Raw genomic sequence first — 22,254 nt, forward strand, 5'->3', positions numbered from 1 at the left:
AATCATTAACTTATAAGCCCATCTGATTCTTCTAACTTGAAGATTAAAAAGACGTTAAATACTTAAATTACCTTCACGTGCATTACATTGTTAATAGTTAACGAGATTTTTTACAAGTGTTAGTGGCAGGGACTACCAGCGCAATAAATTAAAGCACAAATCCACTCTAAAAAACACACAGTGACCATCAATATGATTTTATACAATAGAATGACTTCATAAAACATTGATTTCAATGTAAGAAACTAGTAAAACAGTAAGATGATGACCGTTGACCCATAACACAATAGCCATCAGGGTTTCTAATGAACATTATATGCTTAGTAAATCATTGTGCGACTCCTTGAATTGGACCCATCTCGACACCTGTTTCACGGTCAATAAGTCTGAACCGCATGAGTAATATTGTCCACCGGTTTTTAATTCTTTCTCTAATGAGCTTTAACTGTGTTTTAATCGGTCCCCAATGATTGTGTACTACACGGACCAATATGAAACAATATATATGTAGTAATTCCACCTGAGAACATAAGCATGAAAGCAAAACGCTTGAGACCTAGACGTTGTATTGGGTCCGTAGATTCTTGAACAGACCCAGAACAATTTGAAATTCTTCTAAGCATATCTAACTCTAATGTATTTATATCTCCATTTTGTGTTACTTTTAAAACCGCCTTTGAAATATCCTGCACCAATCTCGAGCCTTTCCGAAACACCTAATAGATAAGATTGTAAATATCAGTGTTAGCGAGAGGTCAGGAGTTCGACTCCCATGGGGTGCAATATTGCACACAAGGTTGACTCTTTACCCTTAATTCCACCCAAGGGTGCATTCCGCACATCGCGTTGTGTGGGCAGTGGGGGAGGGGGGGTTTTACTGCCCATGTCCTCGGATTAAGCCGGGTTTCCTCCTGGGCAGCAGTTGGGGCGGGTTATGCAACTGCAGGAGATGAACGCGTGGGTGGTTAAGTCCCCTGGGTGATCCCGTACTGCTGTTCAAAAAACAAACATATAGTTGTAAATCTTACAAAACCAAAACCGCCAAGTTTATAGGTACGTCCTATAATTTTGTAACCGCGACAGTACTTTGCAAGGAAGACATTAGCGTGGGGAGCTACAAAAAAGGCCGCCGCTATTTCTCCATTCTTAAATGCATCATCGTAATCATCAAGTGAGTTAAGATGTCTAATCTTTTCTGGCCTAAAATGGAGTACATTCTCCAAGTAACGTACAATGAATGAATTCCCATTGCAGCCAACGACACTATTACTTCTTTGAAGATCTAATTCTGGTTGAAGCATAGAAATTGTCATAATTGAAGATAGTGTAGCGGTAAAACAAGCTGCAAGAATCACGTTTACACAAAACCATGTTGCAAGTGCCAACCGTGACAAATTGTTGTTAATTGGTTCTTCTGCAACATTAATTAACTTTGCTTAGCAAAGTTGTAAAAAAAAGTTATATGATCAAAGGAAATTAGTTATCCAGTGTTGTATACCAGGTGCACCAAATATCTACTAATATATAGCTTGTGATGTGGCACAAATTCTAATTAAAATTGTTACCTAAATCAATGATGGGACTTACTATGTGATAATGTGATAACTGCGATTGAAAACCATAGCATCTTGCTAATATACTCAAAGGTAGATTCGGCTTTAAATTGTTCGTTCCCATCTAAGTGTTCATTGAACCACACAACTGAACCAGTCCCTATTGTCATCGTCAATATTATAATCCACATATTTGTTGTGAAGGCGTAAAAAAAGATAAACCATTCTTTTGTACTATCTGGTTTAAGAGGCACAATTATAACCAATCCCGACTCCATGTAAGGCTGTGAAAACTCTGCATACTCGTAACGATCGGCCATTATTTCTGTATCGCCAACAGCTGCATCTAAGGTCTACATATATATTACAAACTGAATCAATAACACATGTTCAAAGGTAGAAGGTTTTTCCTGTTCGGGCTACCCAGGAGGGCGAGTAATCCGACCCCATACTCTGATGTACGCAGCCCAGCAGGATTACCCCTTGGCTGTTTCCAACCCATCGCCACCACTAAATATTCGTCCTAGCCATGATTCGAACCTGAGACCTCTTGCAAGCAACTCAAGGCCCCAACCACTAGTGGTGGTTTTAATAACACATGTTCAATCAGTAGATATGTTTTAATACTTTTACTTTTCAAGGTCAATCTTTTGATATTTTGACTTTAAATAATTTTAGTTGTGTTATATAATATTTAATGAAAATTATATGAATATATTCCATTTTAAAATGTGTTTCCATGGATATAACTTTTATGAAATATTATATAACACAAATAACAATATTTGAAGTCAAAGTTTTAAAAGAAATACCATGAAAAGTCTAACAAGACACTTATTTTGGGACGGAGGGAGCCCCCTTTAGTTATATACCATACCTTGTTATGAACTTCAGTCACCATATCGTCATAGGAGCCATAGTATGGAACAAAAACATAAGACAATGTATAATCGAGCTTCTTTACCGCAGCTTCAAACACTTGTATCGAAAAACCAGCAATGTAGGTTTTATTCTTGTTGGGATCATAACTAACATTTACAAATTGCTTAAAAGCACCTCTCGCAGGGACGCCAATCTTTAACGGTTTCCCATTATTTCTCGGTTTTTGACCCGTTGGAACTTCTTGCGTGCCACCCGGCCAAACGATCATATTGAGGTTTTCCTCTCCACTTCCAATCTTACCGTTTGAGAAGCCAAATTTTGGCGACCAAAATTCAATATCTTTATAACTTCTACCAATCACGTTGATGATACGAAAGGTGGGAAATTGAGCTAGTTTTCCATCTTTAAAGCTTACGTCACCACTTACACCATCAAATTTATTATTTGTTATATTTTGTAACAAGTTTATTGATGAACTTGAACCTTTTGAAGCTTGAATAGCTTTAACAGTTACAGATGTTGCATCATAAGCGCGTAGAGCGTAAATACTGGGATTCGAATATTCTTCCTCATTTGGATACCTTATTCTAAAATCTTTTCGAAACTGAAGTTTGAACTTTGTAAAACGCTCACTTGTGTCTACAAAGTTAGTTTTGAATCCAATAACACCTTGCATGGTCAATATAATAGATTGGTCAACTGAATCAAGAAGGCTTGATATATCATCTGAAATGATCCAAACATACCCCTTTTCCATCATGCCCAACTGATTTGCTTTCTTAAACAGTAAGATACATGATTGTAGAGACGATTTCAAGACCACAAACACCCTGTTTTCCTTCATCTTGAGTTTTTTTAACTCTGTTTTAATGTAAATGTTTGGGTTTGATAGAGATTGTAACGGAGGAAACACCAACGAGCGTTCAATGGTTGAATCAACACGTTGAAGTGCGTCGGAGAGTTGTGATAAGAGACCGGGACTAGAAGAAAAGAAAATGTGATCTTCATAAATTGGCGTCACCTTTCGCCAACTGAAGTGGCCAACTATGGCAGCAATACATTGCATATGGATTTTGATGTCGTGACACATTTGAAGATAAGATGGTATTGCTGGCTGTGGTGATGATGTGGCAGTTGGGTTTAGAGAAATGATCGGGATGTTGTTAGTTCGTTTATCAAACTCAGCAACAAAAGTAGCTTCTTGAGGACTTATTGTTCCAATAATTGCTTCAACTTGGTTTCCCTTCATGATGTCGATTACTGTTTCAAATAGAAAACTTCTTCATCAGAAAAAGAACTTTGAATAATGGAATTATGATGTTTGAATTTACCTTCGTAAGCTATTCGAGCAGGGTTACCCTGAGAATCTTTGATGTGCAAAATGGGACAAGAACAAACATCATCATTTGTAGTTGTACAAAAATTATGGATAGCAATCTCCATGGCTATTTTCTGTTCTCGCCCAATACGAGAATTTTGCTCAATCACACCACCTATTGGTATAAGAGTATGTTGGCTTTTTGTACGTTTTCTATCATTATTGTGCACACTGCTTGTTTTAATAATGAAAGTGCCAAAAAGAAGGAAGTAGGCGAATAATCTCATCTTCTGTTCAATAGAAAGGTTGCCTCTAATAATTAAGATACTTTTTACCTTATAATCCGGATTACTGTTCCTTCCTTGTGAGTTATACATTCAAAGCTTTCATGTCAAATAAGTTGAAAATGTGAACAATTGACAACGTAGTTAATTAGTTATCAATTATCAACTTCCTGGAATCTGGTTTGTACCATATTTTCTATTTTTTGACAGAGTCAAGAAGAATTTTTGCTTGGTCTATAGCTTAACAAACTCCCACTTGCATTTTCTTTCGAACTCCATAATATTGTATTATAAGTACCAGTACATATACGTTTTGTAGATAAGTATTCTGCTAGGAATTTATTAACTAGCAATTTGCTATATAAAATAGTATTATATATGTTTGTCAACTCTTCAAGATAGTGCCTTTTTCCGAATATCAGCGTCGATTGTGACAACCATTGAATGCCTTTTATAGAAGAATATATGGAAGCGAATAAGTGATAGAAAACCGTCACCCTTGATATATAAATGAGCTTAAATTGACATAAGTTGTGCATAACAAACTTAAACATTTCCTAGTTTTGGTTTATATAGTTTTACTAGTGTGTAGATCTAGAGCATGCAACTCCTTAGACAAGAACATGATTCGCACAATCATGGCTTTAAAAATGTGGTTATTTAAAGCATTATGAGTTATGCAACTCTTTAAGCAAGTGCGTGATTTCCGATGTTGTTGATGTACTATACAATTGCTTGGTTTGGAGTTAACTCTACACCGAGATCACGAAATACAACTATATTGTAGAGTAACAATGTCATTCATTTACCAACGCTTTTCGATATAAGGTTTGATTGTATTAACTTAACTTCCATATTGCACACCGATGTTTATCTACTGAATGGCTTGATGTGAGAATGAACTCCGAAACAAGAATACATTATGAAATAATGAACATGAAAGTTTTCATGTCTAATCCTATTGACTCATTCAATTAATGAGCCAATTGAGAACACTTGTAGAAAGATTTTAACATGTTTTATTTAAAAAAAAAAAAGTGATACCTCTATTACTTTAAGAATTGCCTATGAAATATCCCTTCTGAGTATTAAACCCTTATGAAAAGCCTACACATAACCAAGAAAACAAAACTGTATACATTAAGACTAATTACTAATTATCATTTTTCGGGGAAAAAAGAATGCAAAAGGGTACAATGAAATCATAGCCGCCAAGTTTGACAGAAAGTCCATTTTCTTTTTCATATTCATTACAGTACTTTGTAAAAATTACATTGGTGCGTGGAGATACAAAGAAAGCCGTGTCTATCTCTCGTTTCATGAATAATTCATGGCTGTCTTTGATGATTTTAAATGCCTTATATTATTTGGGTTAAAATGTAAGGCATTCATCAGGTAACGGCTAATGAAAAAATTCTCAATACAGCCAACAATATGATTGTTTCCGGGAAATTCTTGGGATGGGCAAAACCTCGAGTCGGTTATTATTTACGAGTGTGTAGATGGGAAGCACACAACGACAATCATGTTACACAAAACCATTTATCTATCACCAAGCGAGATAAAAAAAAATAATTTTACTCACCTCTCCTATAACATGTGATTATAGGTTAAGTGATATTAAAACTAAAAATGATGATCTGACTTAATGTGTCACAGTGACAAAACTGGTACTACGAAGCAAAACATATTCAATGGTAGATGAAGTCCTAAAAACTTCATTTTCGTGTAAGTGCTCATTAGATTAGACGACTGATATTGCATTATTGTCATTGCCAATAATACAATCCACATTTTTGTTGTAAAAACATCGAAAAGAGATGCTAACAAAGAAGGGTTTATCATCTTTTATGCCTTCATAACAAAATAACGAATTGTATTTTTGACAATGACATTGAGCACAACATCAATCGTCTAGGTTAACAAAAACGTACACGAAATAAGGATTTTAAAACTTCATTAACCTTATAAAAAAACATCGCGTCAGGTCATATCTTTCTGTTTTGATATCCTGCTTATAACATTATAATCACATGATGTTGCAGAAGTATATATTAAAAACAATTTATCCAGTTGGTGCTAGTTACATGATTTTGTGTAATCATGATTGTCGTGTGTTTCTCAACTACATTCTCGTTAATAGTTATTGACTAAAGGTTTCACCTATCCCAAAAATTTAATGGAAATTAATTATATTGTTGACTGCATTGAATATTCTTTCATTAGTCGTTACCTGGTGAATGTCTTACATTTTAACCTAAAGAATATAAGGCATTTAAAATTCATCAGACTACCATCAAACATTCAAAAAAACAAAAGATAGACGTAAATTTCTTTGTATCTCCACACACCGGTGTCTTATATGCAAAGTAGTGCAGTAGCTATGATAATATTTGACCTTGTGTCACACTGCAGGACTACGATTTCCTAATACTCTTTTCGTTCATTTATTTTTCCCAAAACAAAAGAAGTTATTAATTAGTATTTAGTCTTAATGTTTGCACCTCTGTTTTCTTGTTTATGTTTAAACTTTCTTGTTTACATTTAAGCTTTCTTATTTATGTTTATGCGTACCAGAAGGGTTGAACAATTACAAGGGATATTTCATAGGCGATTCTTAACGTAATAAAGAATAGAGATCACTTTTAGAAGAACACATGTTGAAATTTTGTCCGTTCTCAATTGGATCAATAATTGAATTAGCCAATTGGATTAAACCACACAGTTTTCACCTTAATCTTCATTACTTCAAGATGTGTTTCTGTCTTTGTGTTCATTGTCACATTGAGCCATCTAGGTGGCCAAACATGATGAAAAAGGGAAGGTTAATGTAATCAAACCTTATATTCATGAGTTAGGAAATCGATCACAATGTTATGTTGTTAGTGTACTTTGTGATCTCGGTGTAGAATTCATGTAGATGTATAGTCGCATACGGAATCATGTTATTGCATAAAGAGTTGCATTGCTGATAGTGCTTCAAATTTTAAGGTCACACTCTAGAGAATCATGTTCTTGCCTAAAAAGTTTGCATATTCTTGATCTATAGACTTTCTTAGTCAAATCTTATTTAAAGATAAATGTGGGTAAAACATATATAAGAAATGCTTATTTTCTTATGGACAACTTATGTGAATAAATTCGTTCATATATCAGGGGTGACAATGTTCCACTTATTGGCTTCTCGTTCTTCTTTTGTAAAGATTATATTCAATAGGTTCCTGAGCCACATATAATAATAATATCTTATATAGTAGAGAGCTTTTTGAGAACGTGCGTTGCACACCTGTCAAATTATCAGTCGACTCAGAGTCAATGCAAACATTGGTGACAATGGTCGGGTCATAAGTAACTATTTTTGTTGTGAGCTATCAATTACCCCTATGCAAACATGTTAGATGTTCCTTATAACGGTACAATATGATGGGAAAATGATCACAACGGGCAATCTACAAAACGGAAACAAACATCCGTTTGACAAGCATTTCCCGACCCATATGAACCTGTGAGAAAACTAACAAATAAGGTATACCACAATCACCACAAATCAGCCCCAATTCTGTCCCAAATCAGCAAATACAAAATAATTGAGCACACACAATACACACGAGACTTTTTACGTGGAAAACCTCTCAAAATCGAGAGTAAAAACCACGGGACTCGTAAGCCACTTAATGTTCCACTATCATCAACAAAGAGAACAATACAATAGGTCTTCTCTAGATCATATAGAGGTATACAACATCATCATACTCTTGAACTACAACAATCAACAAGTATATGAACAACCTAAAAAGACAAAAGAGGAATTATCTCACCCAAAAATCTGCTCTCTGTTCCAGCAGCAAGAACACGACCTACAGACCTTATTAGACGAATTCAACGGTTGAAAATGTTGGCACTGATGTCAGGAAGACACAGTCCAAAAATTGTGAAGATTCAACGGTCGGATCTCCGGGGATCGAAGGTTTTCTGGCCTGCTGTCACTGTAGACGGGAATTGGGGTTTTGACTCTTTTTCTTGATCTCTCTTGCACTCTTGATAATGAAAACAGCTGCAACTTGATGTTTTAAGATGCCCTCCTATGCTTGACCAAGTCAACCAAGCAATGGGCCTAATTTTGTTGGGCTTGGGCTTGTTAATACTTACTCATATTTGGAAACCCAATAACAAAACCCAACAAATCTCCCCCTTTCCAATTATGAGGAAGGAATCGCCATCCCGGCGATCGAGCAACATACCTTGAGCTTCTCACTTGCTAAAGCCTTTGTGAACATGTCGGAACCATTATCATCGGTGTGAACTTTATCAAGTTCAAACGAACCATCTTCAAGACGTTCTCTAATCCAATGATACCGCACATCTATATGTTTTGTCCGCTTATGATACATAGAATTTCTAGCCAAATGAATCGCACTCTCATTATCACAAAGAACCACATATCGTGATTGCTTAAACCCAAGGTCTTGTAGAAACCTTTTCATCCACAATAGTTCTTTGCACGCTTCTGTTGCTGCCATATACTCAGCCTCGGTTGTAGACAATGCAACACACTTTTGTAACCTTGATTGCCATGAAACTGCTCCCCCTGCGAAAGTCATCAAATATCCAGAAGTGGATTTCATGTTATCTTTGTTTCCTGCCATATCTGAGTCCGTATAACCAACAAGCACCGGCTCTCCATTTCCGAATGTGATACCTAACTTTGAAGTACCTCGTAAGTATCTCATAATCCATTTAACCGCTTCCCAATGCTTCTTACCCGGATTTGACATAAACCGACTAACAACACTTACCGCATGAGCTATATCTGGCCTAGTACACACCATAGCATACATCAAGCTACCAACTGCTGACGCATATGGAACTATATCCATCTCCTCAACATCCTCCTTTGAAGTAGGACAATCTCTTTCTGTTAGCTTAAAGTTGTTTGTAAGAGGGGAACTAACCACTTTAGCATTCTTCATGTTGAATCTACTTAGCACCTTTTCAATGTATTGCTCTTGTGATATATGTAACGTCTTAGCACCTCTATCTCTAGAAATCTGAATGCCAAGAATCTGTTTTGCTGGCCCCAAGTCTTTCATAGCAAAAGACTTGCTCAATTCTCGCTTCAACTGCGCAATTCTTTTAATATTTTTACCAACAATAATCAACGTATAACAACAATATGATGAAATCATCATCACCAAACCTCTGAAAGAAAACACAATGATCTGAAGTTGTCTTTCGGTAGCCTTGCTTTCCTATAACCGACTCAAACTTCTTATACCACTGTCTCGGTGCTTGCTTCAACCCATATAAACTTTTCTGAAGTCTACAAACATAATTTTCTTTACCCTTAACCCGAAAACCTTCAGGTTGCATCATGTAGATTTCCTTATCCAAATCACCGTGAAGAAAAGCAGTCTTGACATCCATCTGTTCAACCTCAAGATCAAGACTAGCAGCTAATCCAAGAACCACTCGAATAGATCCCATCTTCACAACCGGTGAGAAAATCTCATCAAAATCAATACCCTTTTTCTGGCTGAATCCTTTAACGACTAACCTAGCTTTGTACCTTGGTTGTGAAGTAAGCTCATCTGTCTTCACTTTGAATACCCATTTGTTTCTCAAAGCTCTCTTGCCTTTAGGTAACTTCACCAGCTCATAAGTATTGTTCTCATGCAAGGAATTCATCTCATCTTGCATAGCTTCACCCCACTCTTTCTTATGCTCATCTTTCATTGCTTCTGAATAACATTCTGGCTCTCCCCCATCAGTAACTAATACATACTCATCAGCAGAATATCTAACAGAAGGATGACGGTCTCGGGTAGACCGCCTAAGTGGGACAAATGGGGGCACATCTGGTACTGGAATCTCTACCTGCTCCGGAGCATAATCATCATCAGTACCATGTTCATCATTATGAACATCATCTCCAACATTTTGTGGAGTAACTGGATCCAAATCAACAAGATCAGCACTAGTTTGAGGAACTGAATCTGTCTTCTCAACATCTTTTAACATCTGATCTTCTGTAAAAACAACATCTCGGCTTCGTACAAGTTTCTTCTGAACTGGATCATATAACCTGTACCCAAAATCATCTTCACCATAGCCGAGGAATACACATGGCTTAGTCTTCATATCAAGCTTTGACCTCTCATCTTTGGGAACATGAACAAAAGCTTTACATCCAAAAACTCGTAAATGACGGTAAGAAACATCTTTGCCGCTCCAAACCCTGTTAGGAACATCAAAACGCAAAGGAACACAAGGGGTTAGATTAATAATATGAACTGCCGTATTTAAAGCCTCACCCCAAAAGGAATCGGACAACCCTGCATGTGAAAGCAAACATCTAACTCTCTCAACCAAAGTTCTGTTCATCCTCTCTGCTAAGCCATTCAACTGAGGTGTCTTTGGTGGAGTCTTTTGATGCCGAATACCATTCTCCTTACAGTAAGCATCAAATCTGCCAATGTATTCACCGCCATTATCAGTCCGAATACACTTGAGTTTCTTTCCCGTTTGCCTTTCAACTAGTGTATGAAATTCTTTAAACTTTTCAAATACTTGATCCTTTGACTTTAAGGTATAAACCCACACCTTCCTGGAATGATCATCGATGAATGTAACAAAGTAGGAACATCCACCAAGTGTCCTAGTCTTCATAGGCCCACAAACATCCGAATGAACTAGATCAAGTATGTTCTCCATTCGAAAAGGAGAATGACTCTTAAACGCAACTCTGGTCTGTTTCCCTGCCAAACAGTGAGAACACTTACTCAAATCAATACCACTAACACCCGACAACACATTCTTCTTGAACAAGATAGACATCCCCTTTTCACTCATGTGGCCAAGTCTTTTATGCCACAACTCATTAGAATCAACATTGTCCACTGCGTTAACAATGTTCTGGATGATCTTCGGACGCGTGATGTATAATCTTGAGTCTTTCTTGCCTCTTCCCACTATCATAGAACCAAGAGTTAGTTTCCAAATACCATTACCAAAACCGTTATAATAACCATCATCATCAAGAATGCCTGTTGAAATAACATTAAGTCTCATATCCGGAACATGTTTTACATTATGCAAAACTAACTCCATTCCCGTGTCAAATTTCAAACAAACATCTCCAATACCAACGATCTTTGATAACCCGGCATTACCCATCCTAGCAAATCCATAGTCACCTGGAGTGTAAGATGAGAAGTGATCTCTACAAATTGCAACATGACATGTAGCACCACTATCAACAATCCAACTTGTGTCATCATGAGTAAGATTGATCATATCATAATCAATACAAACAAAGAACTCATCTGTGATAGCGTTAACTTCAACCTTATCATCATCACCACCATCACTTTTCTTTTGTTTATTCTTGTCATATGCCTTTTTCTTCTCATTCTTCAACTTTGGATAATACCACTTTGTGTGCCCCTTTTCATGACAATTATAACACTCAACGTTAGCAAATTTGCCTTTGCGTGAGCTGCTACGATGATTGCCTCTTTTACCCTGACCTCTACTATGACTTCTCCCCCGCGTTTCTGTGACCAAGATATCTGACTGTGAAGAGGAACCTTGTGACTTTCTTCTCATCTCTTCATTCAAAATACTACCCTTAGCCAATTCCATGGTGATAGTACCATTCGGTGCAGAGTTGGACAAAGATGTCCTAAAAGTCTCCCAAGAGTCCGGTAATGTACCAAGTAACCAGAGACCCTGAATCTCATCCTCAAACTTGATACCCATACCTGCAAGCTGATTTATAATACCCTGATATGCATTTAGGTGATCTGTAATAGGAGTCCCATCATGGTACTTCAAAGCCATCATCTGCTTAATTAAGAACAACTTGTTATTCCCAGTCTTTCGTTCATATAACTGCTCAAGCTTTTTCCATAAGGCTTTAGCATCAGTCTCCCCAGTAATATGATTCACAACATTATCATCAACCCACTGCCGAATATACCCACATACTTGTCTATGCAAAATTTTCCATTGAGCATCAGATTTTTCCTCAGGTTTATCCTCAGTAAAAACAGGCAAATAATAATCTTTCACATAAAGAAGATCCTCCATTTTACCTTTCCAAACATGATAATTTGAACCATTTAAACTAATCATTTTACTTGTATTAGCTTCCATCTTTCACACAAGTCAAATCAAATAACCTAGCTCTGATACCAATTTGATGGGAAAATGATCACAACGGGCAATCTACAAAACGGAAACAAACATCCGTTTGACAAGCATTTCCCGACCCATATGAACCTGTGAGAAAACTAACAAATAAGGTATACCACAATCACCACAAATCAGCCCCAATTCTGTCCCAAATCAGCAAATACAAAATAATTGAGCACACACAATACACACGAGACTTTTTACGTGGAAAACCTCTCAAAATCGAGAGTAAAAACCACGGGACTCGTAAGCCACTTAATGTTCCACTATCATCAACAAAGAGAACAATACAATAGGTCTTCTCTAGATCATATAGAGGTATACAACATCATCATACTCTTGAACTACAACAATCAACAAGTATATGAACAACCTAAAAAGACAAAAGAGGAATTATCTCACCCAAAAATCTGCTCTCTGTTCCAGCAGCAAGAACACGACCTACAGACCTTATTAGACGAATTCAACGGTTGAAAATGTTGGCACTGATGTCAGGAAGACACAGTCCAAAAATTGTGAAGATTCAACGGTCGGATCTCCGGGGATCGAAGGTTTTCTGGCCTGCTGTCACTGTAGACGGGAATTGGGGTTTTGACTCTTTTTCTTGATCTCTCTTGCACTCTTGATAATGAAAACAGCTGCAACTTGATGTTTTAAGATGCCCTCCTATGCTTGACCAAGTCAACCAAGCAATGGGCCTAATTTTGTTGGGCTTGGGCTTGTTAATACTTACTCATATTTGGAAACCCAATAACAAAACCCAACACAATACTACACTCTTAGGTTCATTTATATGCATCTTGACCTCTATAAGAATTGGTAACTATAGTTTACATGTAGACAATACAAGTACGTCAAAAGTCGAATGTTGGAAGAAACAAAAATACTAATAACCTGGCATGTGTCATAGACATTTGTCACGATGGGTGGGTCAAAAGTAACTTTCATTTTCTCGAGTATCTGCAATTGACGAGCAAGACAAATTAAATACATTTCGAAGGCAGTATCTTACACATTTAGTATCTTGCTTATACATACATTTAAAGAAAATAAAAACCAAGTCCTAAAGCATTGTAAGAAGCTCAATAAGACTTGATTGTTGAGTACTATTTTGATCATGATCAAACCAAAATCCCTCGCTCAAAATGACCGTCCAAATGGTGACCCAAAAAGCAGTGTTGTTAAATTGAAGTACAAAAGCTTATTAGCAGGATTTGGGAAAGTAATTAGTGCAACTGCAAGCAACACATTACACCATTTTCAATAACCATAACCTTCCAAGGTGGACACTCGACTGTCGTTTATGTCTTTTCTTCGTTCTCTTTTCTTAAGCCATACCCAAAACCTTGAATTCAGTCAGACGGTTATTTATTAGTTTCTAAGCATAACAGCTTTAAAACCAACGAAGGTAAAAAAAACATCTTTGCAGTTGCACTAATTACTTTCCCAAATCCTGTTAATAAGCTTTTGTACTTCAATTTAACAACAGTGCTTATTGGGTCACCATTTATACGGGAATTTTGAGCGAGGGATTATGGTTTGATCACGATCAAAATAGTATTCAACAGCTAGACAACGAACACGATCAAGTCTTACTGAGCGTCTTACAGGTGACGCCAAATTTGAAAAATCAGATAACTTAATTCCAACAGCTAAGTGCTAACGAACTGATGCTTCAATTTATGGCTTATTCAAGCCCATAAGCCAGAGTTCAGTGGTTAGAAATGAGCTTATCAGCTTTTAGAATTTTTAATAAATTCATAAGCTTAAAATTAAGCTAATTGTTTTTTTGAACATCAGTTTGAGATCACCCAGTAGTACTTGTTTTTTTTGGACATCAGTTTGGGATCACCTAGGGGTACTAAACCAACCACGCGTTCATCTCCCGTAGTTGAATAAAACGCCCCCAACTACTACGCTGGAGGAAACCCGGACCAATCCGAGGGCATGGGCGGTAAAAACCCCCCTCCCAGCTACCCCGCACTAAGCGAAATGCGATACTTCAGGTCACGGATAACATTGAGTCAGCGGAGTCGAATTCCTGACCTCTCGCTAAGAGAGGCAGGCCACTACGAATTGAGCTGCAACTCAATGTTTTAAAATTAAGCTAATTGGTTCAAGCAATAACGTCAAATCAAAAATAAAATAAAATCAAAACCATAATAGCCGGAATAAAGAATCGTTCTAGCAAACCTGATCTTCCCAATCCACCCAGCTTTTTCCCCATTTATGTTTCCTCCATCATTTTTTTTTTTTTTTTTAACTTCCACTGATGGATTTCTTGATAAATCAGCCGCGGAGTAAGCAGCACCTGCCAGCTAGCGGTTTCCGCCACCGGAATTGGTAAATTTCAGGGCAGAAAACGTACTGATATAACTACGATAAGGAAATGAAATGATTAACGAGGTTTGCTGAAGATAATAATTGGAATTGGAGAAATTCGTTATTGATGTGAGTGTGAGTAGATACAAATATTGATATCAATTTCATCACATACCTGATTTGTGGTCTTCTGCTTGTAAGTTTACGAATTATAAACCCTAATTTCATGGTACCAAACTACCAACTTAGAGTCTGCTTGGTCAGAGAAAATGGGAAAGAGAATGACAAAGGGGAGGGAATGAAAGAGAGGAGTTGAGATTCGCAAACTAGTAATGTTATTGTATGTGCCAGTCATGATATTTGTATGTGATATTGAAATAAACAGTTTGAGATCACCGCGCAATGCTGCGGGTTTGAATATTCTGGTTGTACACAATTATATGTTTTAAGTTAAAATATTTTATCGTTAAAAAGACTAATACATAATATTCCATTACAACAGACCAATCCAGCCTAATATAATTTACATACTTTTGTTAAATGATACTGTAGTAAAATGTGAAATAAGGAAAGAAAGTAAAGAAAAAAATAGTTGTTTTTAAAGATTGTAAAAGGATTGAGGAAAGATGATAAAATAAGAAGTTGAAGGTAATAAAAATAAAAAATAATTGGGATGGGAAGATTGAATACCAAAATTATTGGAGGGAAAAAAAAAAGTATCTCAGCCATGTCTCGAATCTAGATTGATTAGGAGACACACAAACATGTAATTTAATCCAGGAGATGATTCTCACACACTTGTTTTTAGTTCATACACACCAATATTTATTAAATGACTATTGTGCCCTTCCAACTTGATTTATTTCTTTTTAATTTCACAAATTAATACAAGTATTACCGGTTCACTCTTCTCAACCCAGATATTTTCTCTCACTCCTTTCTTTCTCTTTCAAATGGTTAACCCCTCCCATATCTTAAACATGAGATTACTCTCAATCCATTAAGAGTTAAAAACCACCTTCATCATTATTAAATTTGAAATCTTTTTTCCAACTTACTGCACTAAATTTTAGCGGCATCCGTTTACTAACGTGTCATCACACACCAAAACCGGGTTCTTTGTTTGTCGGAAAGGATGAGCGAAAAATTAATTTGCCAAAAAATATGAACGGAAAATCAATTTGCCGGAAAAGATGAACGGAAATAAAAATTATTGACTAAGAGTTATAGACAGGTAACTTGATATAACAAAGGCTAGTAAAAAAAATGATATATTATGTATTGGACTTTGGAATAATTAAGAAAAGAAGAGGTAGAGATGGTGGTATTCATGCCTTCATGGTGGGTAATCTGATGATATTGAGAAATAAAGAGAATTCCTTTGCGTGAATAATTGGTTTGGTTGTTTCTGAAAATAAAATAATAAGGGTAAAATAGGTATTTCAAGTAAAATGGTGTGTATAAATCAAAAATAAGTGTGTGAGAATCATCTCTCATTTAATCCCAATATTATTATTATTATATTATTATTATTATTATTATTATTATTATTATTATTAATAATTGTGGTGGGGAAAGGTGTCGTTTGACACCCACCACACCTAAAACCCGGGTCAAAACGACAATGGCCCAAAACCCAACCCAAAAAAATGCAAAATACCCCCCTAAACTATAAGCAGCTTACAAAAATTACCCTGAACTCCAGGGGGTAAAACAAAAATTCTCTCAATTAAAATAAAAACTTCACCCAAACACTTCGACATCCCGTATCTTCCTCCTCGCTCCGATTTAAATTTCACCGACCATACCGTTAAACTCGGAAAATATTTATGAACAAAACGAAACTAACTGCGTTTGAAACGGACACTTTTTAAAAAACGCTAAACACATCGACAACCCGTATCTTCCTACTCGCCACGAGTTAAATTTTTTCGACAGCACTGAAATGTCCCGTTCTTATTGATTAAAAAACGTTCCATATTAATTGATTTCGTTGCGAGGTTTTGACCTCTATATGAGACGTTTTTTCAAAGACTGCATTCATTTTTAAACAAACCATAACCTTTATTTCATCAATAAAGGTTTAAAAAGCTTTTCGTAGATTATCAAATAATGATAATCTAAAATATCCTGTTTACACACTACCATTACATAATGGTTTACAATACAAATATGTTACAACAAAATAAGTTTCTTGAATGCAGTTTTTACACAATATCATACAAGCATGGACTCCAAATCTTGTCCTTATTTAAGTATGCGACAGCGGAAGCTCTTAATAATCACCTGAGAATAAACATGCTTAAAACGTCAACAAAAATGTTGGTGAGTTATAGGTTTAACCTATATATATCAAATCGTAACAATAGACCACAAGATTTCATATTTCAATACACATCCCATACATAGAGATAAAAATCATTCATATGGTGAACACCTGGTAACCGACAATAACAAGATGCATATATAAGAATATCCCCATCATTCCGGGACACCCTTCGGATATGATATAAATTTCGAAGTACTAAAGCATCCGGTACTTTGGATGGGGTTTGTTAGGCCCAATAGATCTATCTTTAGGATTCGCGTCAATTAGGGTGTCTGTTCCCTAATTCTTAGATTACCAGACTTAATAAAAAGGGGCATATTCGATTTCGATAATTCAACCATAGAATGTAGTTTCACGTACTTGTGTCTATTTTGTAAATCATTTATAAAACCTGCATGTATTCTCATCCCAAAAATATTAGATTTTAAAAGTGGGACTATAACTCACTTTCACAGATTTTTACTTCGTCGGGAAGTAAGACTTGGCCACTGGTTGATTCACGAACCTATAACAATATATACATATATATCAAAGTATGTTCAAAATATATTTACAACACTTTTAATATATTTTGATGTTTTAAGTTTATTAAGTCAGCTGTCCTCGTTAGTAACCTACAACTAGTTGTCCACAGTTAGATGTACAGAAATAAATCGATAAATATTATCTTGAATCAATCCACGACCCAGTGTATACGTATCTCAGTATTGATCACAACTCAAACTATATATATTTTGGAATCAACCTCAACCCTGTATAGCTAACTCCAACATTCACATATAGAGTGTCTATGGTTGTTCCGAAATATATATAGATGTGTCGACATGATAGGTCGAAACATTGTATACGTGTCTATGGTATCTCAAGATTACATAATATATAATACAAGTTGATTAAGTTATGGTTGGAATAGATTTGTTACCAATTTTCACGTAGCTAAAATGAGAAAAATTATCCAATCTTGTTTTACCCATAACTTCTTCATTTTAAATCCGTTTTGAGTGAATCAAATTGCTATGGTTTCATATTGAACTCTATTTTATGAATCTAAACAAAAAAAGTATAGGTTTCTAGTCTGAAAAATAAGTTACAAGTTGTTTTTGTAAAGGTAGTCATTTCAGTCGAAAGAACGACGTCTAGATGACCATTTTAGAAAACATACTTCCACTTTGAGTTTAACCATAATTTTTGGATATAGTTTCATGTTCATAATAAAAATCATTTTCTCAGAATAACAACTTTTAAATCAAAGTTTATCATAGTTTTTAATTAACTAACCCAAAACAGCCCGCGGTGTTACTACGACGGCGTAAATCCGGTTTTACGGTGTTTTTCGTGTTTCCAGGTTTTAAATCATTAAGTTAGCATATCATATAGATATAGAACATGTGTTTAGTTGATTTTAAAAGTCAAGTTAGAAGGATTAACTTTTGTTTGCGAACAAGTTTAGAATTAACTAAACTATGTTCTAGTGATTACAAGTTTAAACCTTCGAATAAGATAGCTTTATATGTATGAATCGAATGATGTTATGAACATCATTACTACCTTAAGTTCCTTGGATGAACCTACTGGAAAAGAGAAAAATGGATCTAGCTTCAATGGATCCTTGGATGGCTCAAAGTTCTTGAAGCAAAATCATGACACGAAAACAAGTTCAAGTAAGATCATCACTTGAAATAAGATTGTTACAGTTATAGAAATTGAACCAAAGTTTGAATATGATTATTACCTTGTATTAGAATGATAACCTACTGTAAGAAACAAAGATTTCTTGAGGTTGGATGATCACCTTACAAGATTGGAAGTGAGCTAGCAAACTTGAAAGTATTCTTGATTTTATGAAACTAGAACTTTTGGAATTTATGAAGAACACTTAGAACTTGAAGATAGAACTTGAGAGAGTTCAATTAGATGAATAAAATTGAAGAATGAAAGTGTTTGTAGGTGTTTTTGGTCGTTGGTGTATGGATTAGATATAAAGGATATGTAATTTTGTTTTCATGTAAATAAGTCATGAATGATTACTCATATTTTTGTAATCTTATGAGATATTTCATGCTAGTTGCCAAATGATGGTTCCCACATGTGTTAGGTGACTCACATGGGCTGCTAAGAGCTGATCATTGGAGTGTATATACCAATAGTACATACATCTAAAAGCTGTGTATTGTACGAGTACGAATACGGGTGCATACGAGTAGAATTGTTGATGAAACTGAACGAGAATGTAATTGTAAGCATTTTTGTTAAGTAGAAGTATTTTGATAAGTGTATTGAAGTCTTTCAAAAGTGTATAAATACATATTAAAACACTACATGTATATACATTTTAACTGAGTCGTTAAGTCATCGTTAGTCGTTACATGTAAGTGTTGTTTTGAAACCTTTAGGTTAACGATCTTGTTAAATGTTGTTAACCCAATGTTTATAATAACAAAAGAGATTTTAAATTATTATATTATCATGATATTATGATGTACGAATATCTCTTAATATGATATATATACATTAAATGTCGTTACAACGATAAACGTTACATATATGTCTCGTTTCAAAATCATTAAGTTAGTAGTCTTGTTTTTACATATGTAGTTCATTGTTAATATAATTAATGATATGTTTACTTATCATAATATCATGTTAACTATATATATAACCATATATATGTCATCATATAGTTTTTTACAAGTTTTAACGTTCGTGAATCACCGGTCAACTTGGGTGGTCAATTGTCTATATGAAACCTATTTCAATTAATCAAGTCTTAACAAGTTTGATTGCTTAACATGTTGGAAACATTTAATCATGTAAACATCAATCTCAATTAATATATATAAACATGGAAAAGTTCGGGTCACTACAGTACCTACCCGTTAAATAAATTTCGTCCCGAAATTTTAAGCTGTTGAAGGTGTTGACGAATCTTCTGGAAATAGATGCGGGTATTTCTTCTTCATCTGATCTTCATGCTCCCAGGTGAACTCGGGTCCTCTACGAGCATTCCATCGAACCTTAACAATTGGTATCTTGTTTTGCTTAAGTCTTTTAACCTCACGATCCATTATTTCGACGGGTTCTTCGATGAATTGGAGTTTTTCGTTGATTTGGATTTCATCTAACGGAATAGTGAGATCTTCTTTAGCAAAACATTTCTTCAAATTCGAGACGTGGAAAGTGTTATGTACAGCCGCGAGTTGTTGAGGTAACTCAAGTCGGTAAGCTACTGGTCCGACACGATCAATAATCTTGAATGGTCCAATATACCTTGGATTTAATTTCCCTCGTTTACCAAATCGAACAACGCCTTTCCAAGGTGAAACTTTAAGCATGACCATCTCTCCAATTTCAAATTCTATATCTTTTCTTTTAATGTCAGCGTAGCTCTTTTGTCGACTTTGGGCGGTTTTCAACCGTTGTTGAATTTGGATGATCTTCTCGGTAGTTTCTTGTATAATCTCCGGACCCGTAATCTGTCTATCCCCCACCTCACTCCAACAAATCGGAGACCTGCACTTTCTACCATAGAGTGCTTCAAACGGCGCCATCTCAATGCTTGAATGGTAGCTGTTGTTGTAGGAAAATTCTGCTAACGGTAGATGTCGATCCCAACTGTTTCCGAAATCAATAACACATGCTCGTAGCATGTCTTCAAGCGTTTGTATCGTCCTTTCGCTCTGCCCATCAGTTTGTGGATGATAGGCAGTACTCATGTCTAGACGAGTTCCTAATGCTTGCTGTAATGTCTGCCAGAATCTTGAAATAAATCTGCCATCCCTATCAGAGATAATAGAGATTGGTATTCCATGTCTGGAGACGACTTCCTTCAAATACAGTCGTGCTAACTTCTCCATCTTGTCATCTTCTCTTATTGGTAGGAAGTGTGCTGATTTGGTGAGACGATCAACTATTACCCAAATAGTATCAAAACCACTTGCAGTCCTTGGCAATTTAGTGATAAAATCCATGGTAATGTTTTCCCATTTCCATTCCGGGATTTCGGGTTGTTGAAGTAGACCTGATGGTTTCTGATGCTCAGCTTTGACCTTAGAACACGTCAAACATTCTCCTACGTATTTAGCAACATCGGCTTTCATACCCGGCCACCAAAAATGTTTCTTGAGATCCTTGTACATCTTCCCTGTTCCAGGATGTATTGAGTATCTGGTTTTATGAGCTTCTCTAAGTACCATTTCTCTCATATCTCCAAATTTTGGTACCCAAATCCTTTCAGCCCTATACCGGGTTCCGTCTTCCCGAATATTAAGATGCTTCTCCGATCCTTTGGGTATTTCATCCTTTAAATTTCCCTCTTTTAAAACTCCTTGTTGCGCCTCCTTTATTTGAGTAGTAATGTTATTATGAATCATTATATTCATAGATTTTACTCGAATGGGTTCTCTATCCTTCCTACTCAAGGCATCGGCTACCACATTTGCCTTCCCCGGGTGGTAACGAATCTCAAAATCGTAATCATTCAATAATTCAATCCACCTACGCTGCCTCATATTCAGTTGTTTCTGATTAAATATGTGTTGAAGACTTTTGTGGTCGGTATATATAATACTTTTGACCCCATATAAGTAGTGCCTCCAAGTCTTTAATGCAAAAACAACCGCGCCTAATTCCAAATCATGCGTCGTATAATTTTGTTCGTGAATCTTCAATTGTCTAGACGCATAAGCAATCACCTTCGTTCGTTGCATTAATACACAACCGAGACCTTGCTTTGATGCATCACAATAAATCACAAAATCATCATTCCCTTCAGGCAATGACAATATAGGTGCCGTAGTTAGCTTTTTCTTCAATAACTGAAACGCTTTCTCTTGTTCATCATTCCATTCAAATTTCTTCCCTTTATGCGTTAATGCAGTCAAGGGTTTTGCTATTCTGGAAAAGTCTTGGATGAACCTTCTGTAGTAACCAGCTAGTCCTAAAAACTGGCGTATGTGTTTCGGAGTTTTCGGGGTTTCCCACTTTTCAACAGTTTCTATCTTTGCCGGATCCACCTTAATACCTTCTTTGTTCACTATGTGACCGAGGAATTGAACTTCTTCCAACCAAAATGCACACTTTGAAAACTTAGCGTACAATTCTTCCTTCCTCAATACTTCTAACACCTTTCTCAAATGTTCACCGTGTTCTTGGTCATTCTTTGAGTAAATAAGTATGTCATCAATGAAAACAATGACAAACTTGTCAAGGTATGGTCCACACACTCGGTTCATAAGGTCCATGAACACAGCTGGTGCATTAGTTAAACCAAACGGCATGACCATAAACTCGTAATGACCGTAACGTGTTCTGAAAGCAGTCTTTGGAATATCATCTTCTTTCACCCGCATTTGATGATACCCGGAACGTAAGTCA

At 36.0% G+C, this 22,254-nt stretch overlaps 1 protein-coding gene and 1 long non-coding RNA gene across 2 annotated transcripts; both read right to left on the reverse strand.

Moving 5' to 3' along the window:
- Positions 1-372: 372 nt before the first annotated feature.
- LOC139848207 (glutamate receptor 2.9-like) lies at positions 373-4,464 on the reverse strand. The gene is made up of 5 exons (XM_071837938.1): positions 3,767-4,464; positions 2,431-3,695; positions 1,588-1,906; positions 1,029-1,414; positions 373-716 (listed from the first exon to the last, which is right to left on the reverse strand). Exons 1-5 carry the CDS (start codon positions 4,128-4,130, stop codon positions 453-455), a joined length of 2,598 nt encoding a protein of 865 aa, XP_071694039.1. The 5' UTR covers positions 4,131-4,464; the 3' UTR covers positions 373-452.
- An 8,537-nt stretch (positions 4,465-13,001) lies between these two features.
- Positions 13,002-14,859, reverse strand: LOC139850652 (uncharacterized). Its single transcript, XR_011760099.1, has 3 exons — positions 14,728-14,859; positions 14,424-14,606; positions 13,002-13,190 (listed from the first exon to the last, which is right to left on the reverse strand). It is a non-coding gene; the product is annotated as an uncharacterized lncRNA (long non-coding RNA).
- Between the last annotated feature and the right edge of the window lie 7,395 nt (positions 14,860-22,254).

The sequence above is a fragment of the Rutidosis leptorrhynchoides genome, chromosome 5, assembly GCF_046630445.1.
Source record: "Rutidosis leptorrhynchoides isolate AG116_Rl617_1_P2 chromosome 5, CSIRO_AGI_Rlap_v1, whole genome shotgun sequence".
Taxonomy (NCBI): Eukaryota; Viridiplantae; Streptophyta; class Magnoliopsida; order Asterales; family Asteraceae; genus Rutidosis; species Rutidosis leptorrhynchoides.

Excerpts from the sequence above, each read along its gene's own strand:
- LOC139848207 (XM_071837938.1), bottom strand. The coding sequence starts at position 4,130 with ATGTATAACTCACAAGGAAGGAACAGTAATCCGGATTATAAGGTAAAA. Across the intron at positions 3,696-3,766 it reads TGCTCGAATAGCTTACGAAG|TAATCGACATCATGAAGGGA; the intron begins GTAAATTCAAAC and ends TATTTGAAACAG. Across the intron at positions 717-1,028 it reads AACTTGGCGGTTTTGGTTTT|GTGTTTCGGAAAGGCTCGAG; the intron begins GTAAGATTTACA and ends CTTATCTATTAG.